Source organism: Pangasianodon hypophthalmus, chromosome 2 (genome assembly GCF_027358585.1).
Source record: "Pangasianodon hypophthalmus isolate fPanHyp1 chromosome 2, fPanHyp1.pri, whole genome shotgun sequence".
Taxonomy (NCBI): Eukaryota; Metazoa; Chordata; class Actinopteri; order Siluriformes; family Pangasiidae; genus Pangasianodon; species Pangasianodon hypophthalmus.
In genome coordinates, this window is record NC_069711.1 from 20,781,493 (window position 1) to 20,799,221 (window position 17,729).

Sequence of the window (17,729 nt, forward strand, 5' to 3'; positions counted from 1 at the left end):
TATTGGCATCTGTTTGCTAGTGATATTCATCATAAAAGAACTGCATAGCATCACAGAATTACATACATACATTTATCAGCTTGGTTTCTTACATAAAGGGCTATAAACTGAATACTGTACGAGGTGATATATACAAGTGTTATATTCTGATTGACTGACTTGTAGTAGATATTCAAGATGAAGAGACTTTAATATCTTTTTGTTAAGTTTTTGCTACTAGAAACTCTTAACAGCATCCTGATCATTCTTCTGTTACCTCTACAGCGCACGTTGATGGAGAAGCGCAAGCTGTTGATCCAGCAGCACGAGGATGCCAAGGAGTTGAAGGACAACCTGGACCGGCGAGAACGAGTCGTCTACGACATCCTGGCCAGCTACTTGCAGGAGGAGAACCTGGCCGACTACGAGCACTTCGTCAAGATGAAGTCGGCCCTCATCATTGAACAGCGCAAACTGGAGGATAAGATCAAACTCGGCGAGGAGCAGCTCAAGTGTCTGATGGACAGTTTGCCTCCGGATCAGAGGTCACACTGCTGAGAAATGGCAAATGGATTTCACACTGTAAAGTGACACTGTGTCCATATTTCAAAGCCAGATCTAATCAGGCTCTGGTATTGCTGAGACCCTGATGCTGCCAGTGTTTTCAGAATGCTCTTGCTCAACTTTTGTGAACAGAGCCGTATCACTTTTTGACTGTTTTAGAACCACACCCAACTTTGGGCTGCATCGTTACCGTTCAATACTGTGTGATTATTGTGATTATAAACTATGCTGTACTGGATGAAATGAAATTTTAAAAGCGCTTACCATAACTTGTTAAGACCATGAAACTGTTTATCTGATGTATTACCCCATCCTTGTCCCCATTACTCTCTCAGTATCCAATGTTTCTGTAATTTTGCTTTTTGACCACTAGTGGGCAGTGGAAGATGGTTACATTTGCCTTGACCACATGGTACAAACCACTTTCCACTCATCCCTGACACTAGCGTACACCTAGAAGACTCTAACATGATAATTTACAGCTTATATTCATAACTCTTCTCCCATATTTAACTTTCCGTCTGATGTCAGTGAAACGCTGGTTTTGAGATTTTCATGATTTTCATGATTGCATTATTTCATATGACTTCAGTACCTGCCCTTGTCATGTCTAAAACAATTTCAAGTTTGTTTTTAGTAATTTATTGTAGACTTTTAAATCTGTAAATAAGACTAGAATATGCTAGTATTTACTCTTTCACTTACTTGATCTTAGCCAGAAAACATTCTTTTAGCTTACATTTAGCTTGCATTTTTCAAAAGCAATGTACATACACAGTAAAGTGTAATGTTGGAATTAGAGCCACCTCAATACCTGCTTCTTGTAAAGTATTTGAGGGACTGCCTGAGCAATCCAGTATTCTCACTGAGAACTGAATGCTTGTCTATAAAATACTGACTGCCTTTTGCTCAATGCTGTCTCTTGAGTGATGCTTTTGCTCTATACAGTGCATAAAAATTTTTGCTCGGCATTTTCAAGCCACAAGTCCATACCCTGGTATAGTGTTCATCTAATGACGATGTTTAAATAGCAGTCTCTCACATGACTGGGAAGTGTCTTAATGAACTAGATGCATGTCCAATCTCTACTACTTACTGCCACATACATTATGAGCTGGGTATCAGAAATATTTTTGTATTTAGAGAAATATTTTTGCGAAATATTTGAAATAGGGTTATTCCATAAAATAAGTCTTCCAGCATAGTATAACAAATGGAAGGTGTTTAGTAGTATTTATACCACAGTGCTGATGAATTCTCAACTCTGATTGGTCAGAAGGTGTAGATTAATTTTCTGTAATAGCAGCTCTGACAGCAGTGACAGTTTCATATCAAGCTGCATCACATTGATTATTCACACCAAGCTATTGTGTTTTATTTTTTATTTAACCTATTTCCTCCTCTCAGCCATAGCTTTGCATTGCACCAGTTTAGGAAGAATGACATGAGCTGGCATGTGTATCGTACCATGAACCTTTTTAATAACATGTTTGAGATATTGCAAAAAAACCTCATGATACCTGATACTTCCCATACAGGGTCGCAACCAGTGTTCCTGGGATATGCTCCAGATCCACTGTGACTGACCAGAAGTGCTGACTGAAGATGAATGAATAGGAGAAAAATAAATTCTTACAGTACAACTGTTACTGAAAATGAATACATGTTAGAAAAAGATATCGCAATACCTGCGATATCTCAAATGTGTATTGCTGAAAATTTATCATGATATAAGTTTTGCATCATCATATTGCTCAACCCTACTGACGCAGTTCTTGTAATTGCACTTGGAAGCAGTGATATCAGCATGTTGCCCTTCCCTTTCTTTGTCCTTTTAGCAGGTAGCTTGATAGGTGCATGTGATGTAAGCTTAAGATTTATAGCTTCTTGCTGGAGGAATCCATGCAGGTAATGCAGGGTTTGAGATGGATGCTAGACAGGGCTGAATTTAGGGTGGTGGGGGACCCTGGGCTTGAAGTATTGTTGTGGCCATATACCTGATCCATATAACTGATCCAACCAGAAAAAAGCAAGGCTGCTATAACACTAAACAGAAGCTAATACAATATCATACAGTAACACCATATTATCAGACAATTTATGATATAATAGCAACTTCAACTACTTCTCTATCAATCATCAAATCTGGAATAGGATGTTTATATGTGTGTGTGTATGTGTGTGTGTATATATATATATGTATACACTATATTGCCAAAAGTATTAGGACACCCCTCCAAATCATTGAATTCAGGTGTTCCAATCACTTCCATGTCCACAGGTGTATAAAATCAAGCACCTAGGCATGCAGACTGCTTCTACAAACATTTGTGAAAGAATGGGGCGCTCTCAGGAGCTCAGTGAATTCAAGCGTGGTACTGTGATAGGTCGCCACCTGTACAAGTCCATTTGTGAAATTTCCTCACTACTAAATATTCCACAGTCAACTGTTAGTGGTATTATAACAAAGTGGAAGCAATTGGGAACAACAGCAACTCAGCCACGAAGTGGTAGGCCACGTAAAATCACAGAGCGGGGTCAGTGCATGCTGAGGCTCACAGTGCAGCTTTCTGCAGAGTCAATAGCTACAGACCTCCAAACTTCGTGTGGCCTTCAGATTAGCTCAAGAACAGTGCATAGAGAGCTTCATGGAATGGGTTTCCATGGCCGAGCAGCTGCATCCAAGCCTTACATCACCAAGTGCAATGCAAAGCGTTGGATGCAGTGGTATAAAGCACGCCGCAACTGGACTCAGTGGAGACGTGTTCTCTGGAGTGACGAATCACGCTTCTCTGTCTGGCAATCTGATGGACGAGTCTGGATTTGGCGGTTGCCAGGAGAACGGTACTTGCCTGACTGCATTGTGCCAAGTGTAAACTTTGGTGGAGGGGGATTATGGTGTGGGGTTGTTTTTCAGGGGTTGGGCTTGGCCACTTAGTTCCAGTGAAAGGAACTCTTAATGCTTCAGCATACCAAGACATTTTGGACAATTTCATGCTCCCAACCTTGTGGGAACAGTTTGGAGCGGGCCCCTTCCTCTTCCAACATGACCGTGCACCAGTGCACAAAGCAAGGTCCATAAAGTCATGGATGAGCGAGTTTGGTGTGGAGGAACTTGACTGGCCTCACAGAGTCCTGACCTCAACCTGATAGAACACCTTTGGGATGAATTAGAGCAGAGACTGCGAGCCAGGCCTTCTTGACCAACATCAGTGCCTGACCTCACAAATGCACTTCTAGAAGAATGGTCAAAAATTCCCATAAACACACTCCTAAACCTTGTGGAGAGCCTTCCCAGAAGAGTTGAAGCTGTTATATCTGCAAAGGGTGGGCCAACTCCATATTAGACCCTATGGATTAAGAATGGGATGTCATTAAAGTTCACGTGCATGGAAAGGCAGACGTCCCAAAACTTTTGGCAATATAGTGTATATATACATACATACAACAGTACTTTGATTATTAAGAGTCTTTAGACAAACCACATTTTTGTTGTTTTTGGATTAGTGATAAGTAAATTACAGTTGTGCTTACTTGTTGACTACTTGTTTCAAAATGAAAACTAACGTTCAGAAACATAAACCAGGCCCTATGATTCAATAAAATTTGATTTCCCCAGACTGAATTAATCTCTATGTCTGCAGTATTGTTCATACCATATACTGTATTTTGTTGCTTGTAAATCCATTTTAAGCCAAACAGTGTCTGCTTAGTTAATGCATTTGTATGAAGTTTATTACTTTGATTAGATTTAAAACTGCTGTGGGAGGAAAGTGTGGTCGTGGTGGGTTGTTTACTAGAGATAAAACACATGCGGCACCTTCACCACAGTTGGCAGAGCTGATAAGTTAGTAGCTGTGCAAGATGTATGTGTGTGTGTGTGTGTGATTCTTAATTTACTAAAACTAAATTCTTAGTTTACTAAAATGGTTTTAGTTTTAGTTAGTTTTCATTAGCAGACAAATTATGATATAATAGCAACTACAACTATTTCTCTATCAATTAGTAAGAATTATATTTATTTCAAAGTCCATTACATGTTCATTACAAATATGAGGTTAAATATTTCCAACTAGCGGTTGGTCAAGTCTAATATCCCAGTATCGATACTGATACTTTTAAGTCATTCATTCATCACTTTTTGCCTCGTTATTGTTTATTGGAGTGAAATAACTAAAACTCTACCTAACAAACCATGCTTCTTTTTCTTTCTGCCATAGAAGAGCAGAGCTGTATCAAACACCCTCCTTCTGGTTGTGTGTGAATGTGTGTGAGGGCATTGGTTTTTCAGCGTGCCTGTGAACACATTGACTTTGACCACGTCATAGTTTTTGACCATGTCATGGCTAGATCACTCCCGTGATTTTCATGCACACAAAATGGTGCAAAAAACAAAAATCACTAAGGGGGCGACAGGTCTGTTCTGTAGGTGGAAACGCCTTGTTGATAAGAGAGGTCAGAGGAAAATGGCCAGGTTGATTTGAGCTGCCAGGAAGGATATAGTAACTCATATAATCACTCTTTACAACCGTGGTGAGCAGAAAAGCATCTCAAAATGCACAAAACATCGAAAATTGAGGTGGATGGGCTACAACAGCAGACTTTCTATCAGCTCAAACCAGTGTGGTCATTCTCCTCTGACCTCTCTTATCAACAAGGTGTTTCAGCCTGCAGACCCTCAGCACACAGGATGTTTTTTGTTTTTCGCACCATTCTGTGAGTCTAGAGACTGTTGTGTGTGAAATTCTGAAATATTCTAACCAGCCCATCTGGTACCAACAACCATGACATGGTTAAAGTCAAAGAGATCCCATTTTTTTCTTCATTTTGATGTTTGATATGAACATTAACTGATGCTCTTGACCTGTATCTGCATCTGCATTGCACTTCTGCCACGTGATTGGCTGATTAGATAACTGCATGCATGTGCAGGTGTACAGGAGTTCCTAATAAAGTGAATGGTGAGTGTACTATGTGGTTCTTCCCCACACTGTTGCCACAAAGTTGAAAGCACACTATTGTATAGAATGTCTTTGTATGCTGTAATATTACAATTTCCCTTCACTGGAACTAAGCAGCCCAAACGTGTTCCAGCATGACAATGCCCCTGTACACAAAATGAGGTCCATGACAACATAATTTGAGCCCTGACCTCAACCCCACTGAACATCTTTGGGATAAACCTGAATGGCAACTACACCCCAGTCCTCCTCACCAACATGAGTGCCTGACCTCACTAATGCTCTTGTTGCTGAATGAACAAATCCCCAAAGCCATGCTCCAAGATCTAGTGGAAAGCCTTCAAAGAAGAGCGGAATGGGATGTACAACAAGCACATATGAGTGTTATGGTCAGGAGTTCACAAACTTCTAACCCATATGGTGTATGTGTGTGTTTATATATATATATATATATATATATATATATATATATATATATATATATATATATATATATATATATATACACATTAGTACTTTCACTATTAAGAGTCACGTTTTTGTGACTCTTAATAATAACAAAACCTCCTTTGCGGTACCTTTGCACTGATAAACAGAAATGAAAAAAAAAAAACAGACATTTGTCATGCCTCACTGTCAAGGTTGGTAAATTCCTCAGATATGGCGGAGACAAATATTGATAACGTTAACGTTAGAGTTAACATGGTACTCAGAAAACGGGAGAATGAGATGAGAAACCCAGATTTACTTTGGATTTGTGTATCTGAAAAAGTCCCAAATAATTACAGTGCACTATTCAAGTCATATGCTTTCCTTCTGAGTCATTTCTTCCAGCCAGTAACCTGTGTGTCAGCTTTGAAGGTTGCATCACGTCTATTTCAGTTAGGTTCAAAGTATAATGTGCTCAAAATAGTACAGTGTGCTGCAAAAGATGCAATTAAAGTATATCATATGCAAGGCACACCAGAAAACGTTTTGAAATTTATGAATATATGACAATGCCATAGCATGAAGTCTTTCCCAGAAAAATACATAATATTACAAAAGAGAAATGAATTCAAAGACAAGTGAAGATCATCCAAGTTATTTGAAAGTGATGGGACTGAGCAATTCCTTGCCTGCTTAGCTTTAGTGAATCTGATGGTTAATCAATAACTACACTTCTAATCTTCTCACGTTGTCAGAGCGGTGATCTGCGTGACTTAAGTTCATTTACACTTCAGCATCAACTGAGACGTGGTGTGTGTTTGAAGCCGGGTTATGAATGTGCGGTTTTTGTCACTTCAGACCTTGACATTTGCTGAGGTAAAGGTCTCCTTATTGACTTTTTTTACATTGCAGTAATCTTTTAGTTAGATTTAGTAGAACAGCAAGAAAATATTTTATTTACACAGACCAACTAGCCATGTGGGATTATTGTAAAATTAGGTTCTGTGGTTTGACATAATCATCTTTTACCATGGAGATTGTTGTGGCTCCTGAAATGTTCATGTCTCACAATTAAACAAGAACAGAAGCTGCAGCTAGAAGCCTTTAATCCGAGAAAATCTCTGTAATCAGAGAAATCTAACACAGTTTGAGACTCGTTATAAGCTAAAATGGTAGATATTTGGATAGAACCTAATTGTAAATGTAAAAAAAATCCATCACAACTTCTGCAATTCTTCTTTATTCTTCTTGCTTTATCCAAAGGAGCAGGTCTAACAATTGTCTGGAATTATTTTTGACTATATTTAGCCAAAGACGCATATATGCACAGCTTTTTCATCCTTGTCTATGTATATATGAATTTTTCTATGTTGAATTGTGAGTAAGAAAAGAAGCTTTTGCTCTTTTGTTTTAAGAGCTAACCATTATCCTTTATGTTTGTTGAAATTTCTCCTATTATACTCCACTGTAACTGCATTAACAATGGCAGTGTCCCCCTGTGATGTCACCGCTAACTTCTCACAGAAAGACAGCGAGTAGCAGATTTGTGCCAGAATTTCTAAGCATTTCACTCATATTTCATTATAATCATATTCAGTGGGTTTGAGGCTGGAGTGTTCCTTTAAGCGTCAGTTTTCTTCAACCTCTTCCACTTACTGTAAGTGTAGCACTTGGATTTGTTTGACAGTGACACTGATATTTTGTTCGTAGGTAGTCTAATGAAAGAATGTTCCAGAAGGCTACATGCAGCAATTTTTACAGACGTCACTGACTGAGTTCAGGTCTATGTACCTAAATGATGAACTACCTGGCCCACACGGCCCACTGGCAGTTCTTTGGTTTGGTGCTGGCAGTACTGGGATTGATCCTGACAGCTGCCACCAGTGGAATGGATGACTGGAGAGTGTGGTATGTAGACGACATGTCCGTCATCACCTCTGGGATGGCCTGGTTTGGCATCTGGAGGGCCTGTTTTTATAGCAGCGTCCTTGACACGGCTGAGTTTTGCCGAAGCATAAGCATCACAGACTCGTTCATTCCTCCAGAGATTGCTGCAGGACAGGTGATGTGTATGATGGCCATCCCTGTGGGAATCGCTGCAAACCTGGTTGCAGGATACGCCGTGAGACGTGCTTACTTCAACATCGATGGAGGGCACATCAGACTTTTCTTCTCATCAGCAGGAGCTTTGTATTTCCTCACCGCAACGTGCTCGCTGATTCCTGTTATTTGGAACATGAGTTCAGTGCTGGAGAATCGTACGATTGATTTCCCGCCAGAGTTTCTTCTACCTCCTGCACCGTATAAACAGGAGCTGGGCCTGGGGATCGTAATGGGAATCGGCTCCTCTGTCCTGCTTATTATAAGTGGGCTGCTCTTCCTGTCCTACAGGCAAACACGTAAACCCAGGAAACACAAGACTGAGGGAACCAAGGAGAAAAACCGAGGCAGCACAAACCTCAGAACTGGTGCTCTGGACACTGATAGTGTAAGAGAAGGGAAAGAGAACCCAGCATTCAAGGTAGAAGACATGCTGTAATGTAGATTTCTGGACATTTAGAAAATAATCTGCAGCAGCTTATCTCCTCTGAGTCATTTCAAATCTATGGCATGTAATGCTGTTTAAACATGTTTAACTTACACTTCTCAACCAATCAGATTTCACTCCACTCTGTCGCAAAATTTATATGGCACTAGACATGAGGTGTGCTCTTTACCTTTCAACATCTCCCACTTCTGTTCATGGTCTATCCTAAATCTAGATCCAATATACAGTAAACAGGATTATGGGTTATATATGCAATGCACACTAAGTATATTCAGCATTTCTTGCATCAGATTTATGTTATTAATCCACTTGTTTTTAGCAGTTTTACTGTTTTTTTGTATTTTGTTTTGTCTGTGAAGTAAACAAGCGTGGCTTTTAGCACTTTCATGGCTTGGGGCTGCTGCTGTGCTGTAAAATCACAGGATGTGCCATTACAGTTGAGTGTAGAGGTGTTTAGTTTAACAGAACTAAAACATCCTTTCCGGTTTTTCCTTTGAATGACAATGGTGATTGAACCAAAATACAGTAATGAAAAAGGACAAAACATGTTGGACTAATTGTGTTTTACAATGTACAGTGAACAGAACATTTTAAAAGGATGTGTTTAAAAGGATGCATTTCTAGTAAGCATTGAATTAAAGTGTATTATACTGTATCACAGTACTGTTGAACTTTCTAATCTAACTGGTCAGAAGGTGTTAATTAATTTTCTACAGCAGCTCTTACAGTAGTTTTGGCTGCAGGCCAAATCACAGGCTTGTACAGCTGTTGGTGAAATTTCCTGAAAGTTTGTGGTGAAATCTTCTGAAAGTTTTCCAACAGTGCATTTTCTTTTCAGTGTTTTTTTTTTTTTTTTGCCTTATTGTCTTTCAGAGAGAGAGAGAGAGAGAGAGAGAGAGAGAAAGAAATAGAGAGGCTGGTAAGGAAATGTTTGTAGCTGCTCTCACACACGTGATAACAGTAACTAAGTTGATTAATGGATTTTTCTACAACAATAAATGTAACTATAAACAGATTAAAAAAAGTACACTATGTCTTTCTTTAATAAATTAAGAATGGCCATCATAGGTCAATTACTGTGGTATAAGAGGAAAAAGAAAAAACTATGTGACTTGCTATAATTGGAAAATAATCAGCTTTGGAATGGGAAGAGTTAATCCACTTATTGTAGAGCCTCATCATACCACTGTACTGTTGATTATTTTCCTATAAAAGCATACTCCATTGTGTTTTATCTCTTACTTACAATCAGGTGAGGAGTAGGGTTTATGCAAACAGCCAACAGAGCTAAGATCATGTATTACACATTGATGGAAATGTACTGTAAATCACGGCATGGCAAAATGGTGAGAATAATATTGATAATATACTGTAATACAGGTTCACACTGCTTAATAGAGAAATGCTTTCATTTTACAATTAAAGCAAAATATGTTCATTTCTGTATCACGTATCATTGGCAGAAAAGACTTATTTTGATATCTTTTTCACACCAACACTGACAAATGAAGAAAATTACAGTATATTTGGTATTTAAAAAAAGTGCTTCACACAGAAACAGATATACTGAAAACTTGTTTCCATGAGTCCTGAGATCTCCATATGCTGTAATAACACTCTCATTGTCTGTTAATATTGAAACTCCTTATTATAACACAGAAAATACACTGATACTGTAGGTAGGTTGCCCCACCTGCTACAACCTAAATTCCATTCCTATATTAGTCTTCATTCTGTACGTAACAATCCTTTGTGCAGCCGTTTACAGTCGTAATTGTCTAGTTGTACTACAGGTTACTGCCCATTTTATAGTAATTGCAGTAAAGATGTTTAGTGTACTTGCTTCTGCCATTATAATAAATGTTAATCTCTTATCTGTAACCATGTTTGCATGATATTGCTTGTACTATAATGATTAGAAGCTTGTTTCGGGTTTGGCTCTCTTCACTTCATTTCCAACCACTGGTTTGTGGTGGTAGATATATGGGCTTGTTTACCATCCTGATGTTCATCTGACTGTAATTCTCATATACAGAGATAATGGGACTAAACGTCTCATCTACAGTCAGCCTTCCGTCATGTGACTCTGGTTCAGGTTCAGCTGAGTTGTGAAAAGAGGGATAAAATGCTTCCTACCTTGAACCGGAGGCTTTTGTGACCCCCGCTAGGACTGGAATGAACTTTGTCATTAGCTCACAGCATGACACCATCCCTTATTACTGTATTTTTCTGTAGCTTTGCATGGCTTAATCTTATTATTATTATTATTGAAGAATAATAATTCTCATAAATCCCACTGTGAATTACAGGATTTTCTGTTTTTATAAAACCACATAATCCTTCTGAGTACACGATAAAGGGGAATTATTTCTTGTAGATTATTTCTTGTAGGATTTGTTATGTACTTTAGGTTAAATGTACAGTACTGTGCAAAAGTCTTAGACACCCTAATATTTTTAAGACTAAAGACTGAAAAAAAGGCCTGGTTTATGTTTTTGTGTTTTCCAGTGTTTCTGAGGCATAGTGGTAGGGCTCACAATAATAAAAAAAAAAATCTGGTCTAGACCACCCTCACTCCCAGGTCAGATACAGATACAGATACAGATATTTATATGTATATGTCTGTGTCTGGCTATTTAGATGTCTTCATATGATATTGTATGTCCCTTATCTTGTTCAACCCATAATAACCAGTTTTAGATGTATCATATATTATTTTAAAATCCATAACACTATAAAAATCAAACAACAGCCAGTGTGCCTTTTAAACACATTCATACATTAAAAATAAAAATGTAAAAATGTAGAGCATATAAGTACATTTAATAGGTGATATGTGTTATGAATATTTTCTTCACTTTAGCCTTCGGTTTTATTCATCCCCTGTCCCACTTCACCTAAAAGAGATGAGATTTGTGATTTGGTCTTTCAGGGATGTTTATTTGTCCTCCAGTTAAAATCAAGCTTAAATAGCAATAATTTATAATAATAATTATAATTATAATATAATTAGCAATAATAATAAATCAGTTATTACACAATTACCTGTGCCACACAGAGTACGCAAGGCAAGTATCATAGGTCAATTATATAGGTACATTCATCGATCAGCACCAGGCTAGAACAAAATAAATCTGGAGAATTACTTAAAAGTTCTATGTGAGGTCACACGACTATGGTTTTTCTTTTTCTTTTTTCTTTTTAATCAAAGAGAGTTTTCTTTTTCTGGTTTTGGCAGATTTCCCGTCCACTCTGTGTGAATTTGAGGAACCACAGGATACTATAGACTTTGTATCTGTAGTCACTTAGTGTTAAATGATACATGGAGTATAGTAATATTGTACACTATATTGTGACCATAGTCAATGCTCCTACCTATATTTATATGAATACATTCTAAGCATTACTTAAATACTATATGCACATGTACAAATGACCGTGTTAATACTTGACAGCCACTTCAGTTTACTGCCACCACACAGAAGAGATAAGTGTGTCTAAGGGTCAAGACTGATATAACAAGTAGATATCAGTATGACATAAATGGATAGATTAAAGTTCCTTCAGGTTATGTAAGTAATTTCAACATCTTGGATGGAAACGCATTATGATTATGATTATGATTATGATTCTTCTTCTTCTTATTATTATTATTACAACACACTCTTTCTGCAGATTATGTAAACATAATCGTACATATTTTTATGTGAGTCCACAGACACAGTGTCAGACCTGTCAAAGACATTAGATACTGTAGGCCAACGCCCCTGAGCTTTCTAAATGAGCTCAGCATGTTCTTGTCATTACATTAAATCAGAATGTAGAGATTCTCAACTTTTTTGACCACTGACCCCATTTTAAGGGCCTCACATTCCTGCAATCCCCAACCCTTCAATAATTCTTTTTGTGACAGCTATTGCAGAAATGATATGCCTACTACTTAAAAAAAAAATCACAGTGCATTATTGCAGTATTGTAAATAAGTGCACAATGAGGAGAATGCTAGGTAACTTTCTAATTTAAAGATTCAAATTTAGCTTAATACATCAAGTTCAACTGCTATTGTTTATGCATAAATACATCACATTAAATTTTTATACATCGAAAAGGGATTCTTTATATTTACACATTTATCAATGTATTAATGAATCAGTGTGTGTAAGTGCTCACAACTGCAGACACTCTGCAATCAACACATCTAACGGGAGGACGGGGCTTGTGCGGCGCACTGCAGCGCATTAATGTCAGGTGACATAGTCAAAAGGGTGCATCTTATCTCAGCCATTACAGTCAAGCCTGGATTGCTACTGTGATTTAAAGCACACAAGTGCACTCAACCCTGTGTCCTATAAACATCGGGTTCATCGGTTTAATCTGGTTCACTATTGCATTTTCATGACTTTAAAGACCAGTTTAGGTTGTTTTCATTTGGCTCCATCCTTAGTCAGAATCCAAAAGGAAGTTGGTTTTCATTAGCCTGTGGATACAGAACAAATGTTTGCATATATGGACATGTCCTAAAATAATTGGAGTGTCTATATACACCTGGCTGAAAATCACATTGTCCATGCAGCACAGCTAATTTCACCCTAAAACACAAAAAAGTAGTATCCATGCATAACACAATGGGCATATCCTTATATAACATCATTAGCTAAGCTAAATAAACACTGTGCTGTGCTAAATTAGTTTGTTTAGCTAATGTTATGTATCTGACGTTAGTACCTGAGTAAGTTTACTAGCAAGCTAATGTTGGGCTAAGTGTTATATCACGTAATAGAAACCAAGCAAACCCTATGGTAACTGTTATGTTAATAGCCAGGTTTGCTATCATTAGGCTAACTATCGTATAATTAAAACTGTTAGCCAGGTAGAAATTTCCCATGACTAAACTAAGCGCTACAATTAATGCCTAGCTTATATATATTTTGTCACAAGAAACACTGACGAAAACACAGCACAGGCTGCTTTATTTGTGAAAACAGAATTGAATTGTTGAATACAAAGAATAAATAAAATAGACCTAGCCATAGTAAACACAGTTTACTTTGCTATTTAAATCTCAATTATTCCTACTCAATCCCTACTCATTATTCTACCTATCCCTACTGGTCTGACAGTTTTACCACATTTTCAGGGTTATGCAAACTTCAAATAATTGTCTCTGGCAAACAACATCTAGCAACTCTTCTCCTCCGCTAGCCTTCTATGCCTTTATTCATTGAAAATGTTGATTTCATGGTGACATGCACTGCAGTCTACATGTGTATGGGTGGAACTGTGGTTGAAGTAAGAGGGACCTAGGGACTGAGTAGGAATAATTACGATTTAAATACCAATTGAGTGTCATTAGCACTGTGTTTACTATGGCTAGGTCTATTTTATTTATTATTTGTATTCAACAACTCAAATCAATTCTATTTTCACAAATACAGCAGCCTTTGCTGTGTTTTTGTCAGTGTTTCTTGTTTTCCGATCCTTTTTCACGAGTTTGTTTACAGTCTATCTCATTAAAAGGCGGCTCATAATGAGGTGTTGAAATTGCACTTCCTCTTTCTCAGCAGATGCCCAGTTTTCTCCCGCTGGGAATAAGCGGCAATCAGCGGCAAATTCAAAAGGCTGTTTATTTTCCCAAAAGCTATGCAGCTCTTCTTATCTATTGTCCATCACAGGAAGTTGTAAATGCACACGCCCTTTTAGCTGGCGTCTTCTGGTCTGAGGACGACTGGTCTCAGCTGGGATTTTTACCCTGATAACTGAAAGATAACAGAAGAAAATAAATACTAAAAATTTCATTTTTCAGCTTAAACATGAAGCAACAAGGGAAAGAGGCCTGATGTTTTTATTTGAATGAGTAGCAAAAGCTTTATTGGGCAAAATATGATCCCCAAAAGATCATAATGACACACTACCAGTAAGGAGACAAACATTTTGATACAGACTCATTATCCGCTTGTTGAGACAGATGTTTCCTTCAAGCTTTCAGTGTGAGTAATACAAAATTGTTGCTCACTTATCTCTTATCTCTTTGAATTTAAGTATGTTTCAGGCTATGAAAAACAAACAAAAAAAATCATATTGACTCTTGTTTAATTCATACACAAGCATTTCTAGTACATCATTGCACTGATATTCTGCTATCATTTTTAATCTCACATTTAAGGATATTGTGTTTTGTTTAAAGCCTAGTGAAGACAAGAGTGTGAAAAAATGATTATCTCTTATGACACAAATGTCTCTTTGCTGAGTCAGTTTTTTGGAGTTTTTTTTTTTCCAGGATAAACTGGCCAGTTGTACCTTTAACCAGGTCAGATCAGAGTAATCAACATAAAGAGGAGGCAGAGGGGTGATTCTGTTTGGCATTCCTCATTAGGACATACTGTTCCTTAGGGGCTTCATTAAACACAGCTTAATCCACTTGCTGATATGGAGTGGCCATCAGATGCAATTAGACTCAAGCACGCCCTAAACCTTCTTCCAAACCCTGCCAAAAGCTACTCCTTACGTTTCTTACACACAGAGATTACCAAGTGACATGCATGCATTCAACAGAAATATGCCTTTTAGTGATCCATTTTCTTTTTGTTTATTGTGTTATTATGGATCAACAGCAGATGTTTGTCAAGGGCTATTTTTTCCCCAGTCACTTAACAATCTAACAACAAGAGCTGCATTTGTAAGTGGCATCAAGAGGTTTCTTAAGAGCTCGTTTTCCCAACGAGCAGCAAGTTTTTCTTGTAGACACTTTATTACTATTGTAAACTAATAAAATGTATAATATCTATGTATATGACAATATCTACAGAAATACACTCAAACAATATATCAATGTAAATATGAAACTATACTATTGCACAATCTAAATATATCCCCAAATCATTCTGATATATATATATATATATATATATATATATATATATATATATATATATATATATATATATATATACATACATACATACACTGTTGCACACTATGCACTGCTAGATTGAAAATCAGAAAATATCTCTTGGAAAAAAGATTGTGTACATATGTTTATGCAGTTTAAGAGTATTAATTCACATCAGCTGATAATAGAAACCTATTACTAATAGGAGCAAAGTGAAAAATATTAGCACATACCAGCAGATTTAATCAAACAAATTGCCTGTTGGACTGCAGTGACCAAAGAAAAAACAGAGCAGTGTAAATTATAGAGGGAAATTCATCAGTTCATATGTCCTGTCACAATAGAAACACTCTGAAAGTTTACTAGTTCCTGCTAAACGTACTCTACACGCTTTTTGGACAAGCCGTTCACAGGCTGAAGCTTTTCCTCGTGATGGTACACTATGTGCATCTCGTTCACTTCTGAACCACAACAGGAGACGAAGAACAACACTGCAGAGACAACATGAAAAAAACCTGCAGCCCAGCCGATGAACAACGCGTCGCCAAACTCCGGGCGAGGCACAGTATGAGGCAATGAGTGATCATGGAACTTCAAAACGGTCTCATGGGCGATTTTGGAAACAGGAAAGAGTATGAGGGTTCCAGCTATCAGGATCAACACTCCTGCCGTGATCTTGATGCCGCGCTTCACCCGCCGTCCCGCCGACCCCTCACAACTTTTCACCAGTCTCAGACCTGGGGCAGCGATCAGGAGGCCCAGGAGTGCTATGGCGTGTGCTATGCACATGCAGATGCGTGCCAGTGTTTGGTTGTGCGACAGACCCAGCAGGGTTTCGAAGGGACGACACTCGGTGGCTGACCCCTCCTGCACCACACAGGTCTCCCACAGGCCCAATTCATAGCTCTCCACGGCCAGCAGCTCAGTGGTGAGGGTCAACCAACTGGGCATGAGTGTAGCAGCAAGCGAGCAGATCCATGCCCCTACCCCCACGATCATACCCAGCAGCTCCAGAATGCTGGAACACGGATTCGACATGGCACTCCTTGGCCCTCACGTCTGGGTAGAACTTCTGGAGCTCTCGTTTGAGGAGAGAGAGGGTCCTCAAGAGTCTTTGAGCCAATTAGTGCTGACCACTCCAGCTACTTCACAGTCCGTCAGTTTCCACTCAAAACTGTACACATCATCTTAACTTGAGAGGTAAAACACAAGTAGGAGGAGATGGAAGGAGGAGGTGAGAGAGAGTGGGTAAGAGAGGGCACACTGACTTTTAGTCCTGCCCTCTAAACTCCATCCCACAGAGAGAGAGAGAGAGAGAGAGAGAGATGCAGATCTGCCTTGCGTGAGCCCAGATAATATAATGACAGGATGCAACTAAAATACAGGAAGGGAGAACTTTTTGCTGTCCCATTTTTTTTTGTCAGTTTCTCTCCATTTTATCTCCATTGTGTCTCCACTGTTTCACTTTCTGGCATTTATTAATTCTTTCTTAATTCTATGTTGTAAAATATTATATAAATATTACTATGTCCTGAACATCTGTAAATAATTGTAAATAGTCTGTAAATAATTTGTACTACTCGACTATATTTTACTTTGTGTTGCATTACATTAAAATGCATTTTAATGCAGTTTTTGTTTCTGTGTTTGACATAATTCAGTTCTTATAAATCTTAAATCTTATAAATACACTGATATAGAAGTTGAGTAAATGGGCTAACCCAGCAGATCATTTTTGTGGTATAAATCCGTAAACATGGCTGAGTAAAAAATTCTAGTTGGTATAATTTAGCTTGCACTTTCTAAAAAACCCTTGTTCAATAGGGATCTAAACATACATCTGGATTTCTGTAAAGCTACTTTGTGACATTGTCTTAAAACTGCTAAATAAAATGTAATTGAATTCACTGAATTAAGGGCTAGCAAGGTTGCCTTCTCACAGCTCCAGGGTCCCTGGTTACAGTCATCCCCCACAAACTCGTTCAAAAACTGAGCAACTTGGGCCTAGGCAGTTCACTGTGCACATGGATACTGGACTTCCTGCACAACAGACCTCAGAATGTCAGGATGGTCATACATCATCAACTCTCATCCTGAACACTGGCATACCACAGGGGTGTGTCCTAATCCCCTTCCTCTACTCGCTCTTCACACACAACTGCTCCCCATCCATTCCACCAACGCCATTGTCAAATTTGCTGATGACACCACCATAGTGAGACTGATTACAGATAATAATGAAACAGCCTACAAGGAGGAGGTTCAGCATCTGACAAAATGGTGTTCCCTCAATAATCTGGACTTAAACATCTCCAAAACCAAGGAACTTATAATTGACTTCAGAAGATCAAGGCGTACT

General features: G+C 38.3%; 3 protein-coding genes across 12 annotated transcripts in view; 2 read left to right on the forward strand and 1 right to left on the reverse strand.

Annotated features, from left to right (window-relative positions):
- The window catches only part of shroom2a (shroom family member 2a), a 47,577-nt gene extending 46,121 nt beyond the window's left edge, over positions 1-1,456 (forward strand). For all 9 annotated transcript variants that reach the window (XM_053229524.1, XM_053229539.1, XM_034312229.2 and 6 more), the window contains one exon: positions 265-1,456. In XM_053229524.1, coding sequence (XP_053085499.1) covers positions 265-537 — 273 coding nt within the window. In that variant the 3' untranslated portion in view covers positions 538-1,456. The remainder of the gene's footprint in view (positions 1-264) is intronic.
- A 5,258-nt stretch (positions 1,457-6,714) lies between these two features.
- Positions 6,715-9,505, forward strand: cldn34a (claudin 34a). 2 transcript variants are annotated; one of them, XM_026924733.3, is made up of 2 exons: positions 6,715-6,809; positions 7,644-9,505. In XM_026924733.3, exon 2 carries the CDS (start codon positions 7,729-7,731, stop codon positions 8,470-8,472), a length of 744 nt encoding a protein of 247 aa, XP_026780534.3. In that variant the 5' UTR covers positions 6,715-6,809; positions 7,644-7,728; the 3' UTR covers positions 8,473-9,505. The 2 variants fall into 2 exon arrangements, with proteins under 2 accessions (XP_026780534.3, XP_053083003.1); XM_053227028.1 differs by having other exon boundaries at positions 6,732-6,809; positions 7,648-9,505.
- A 5,910-nt stretch (positions 9,506-15,415) lies between these two features.
- cldn33b (claudin 33b) lies at positions 15,416-16,629 on the reverse strand. Its single transcript, XM_026935299.3, has one exon. The coding sequence runs from the start codon at positions 16,406-16,408 to the stop codon at positions 15,743-15,745; it is 666 nt and encodes a 221-aa protein (XP_026791100.1). The 5' UTR covers positions 16,409-16,629; the 3' UTR covers positions 15,416-15,742.
- Between the last annotated feature and the right edge of the window lie 1,100 nt (positions 16,630-17,729).

What these genes read in the sequence shown, in the direction of transcription:
- cldn34a (XM_026924733.3), top strand. Translation starts at nt 7,729, where the DNA reads ATGATGAACTACCTGGCCCACACGGCCCACTGGCAGTTCTTTGGTTTG.
- cldn33b (XM_026935299.3), bottom strand. Translation starts at nt 16,408, where the DNA reads ATGTCGAATCCGTGTTCCAGCATTCTGGAGCTGCTGGGTATGATCGTG.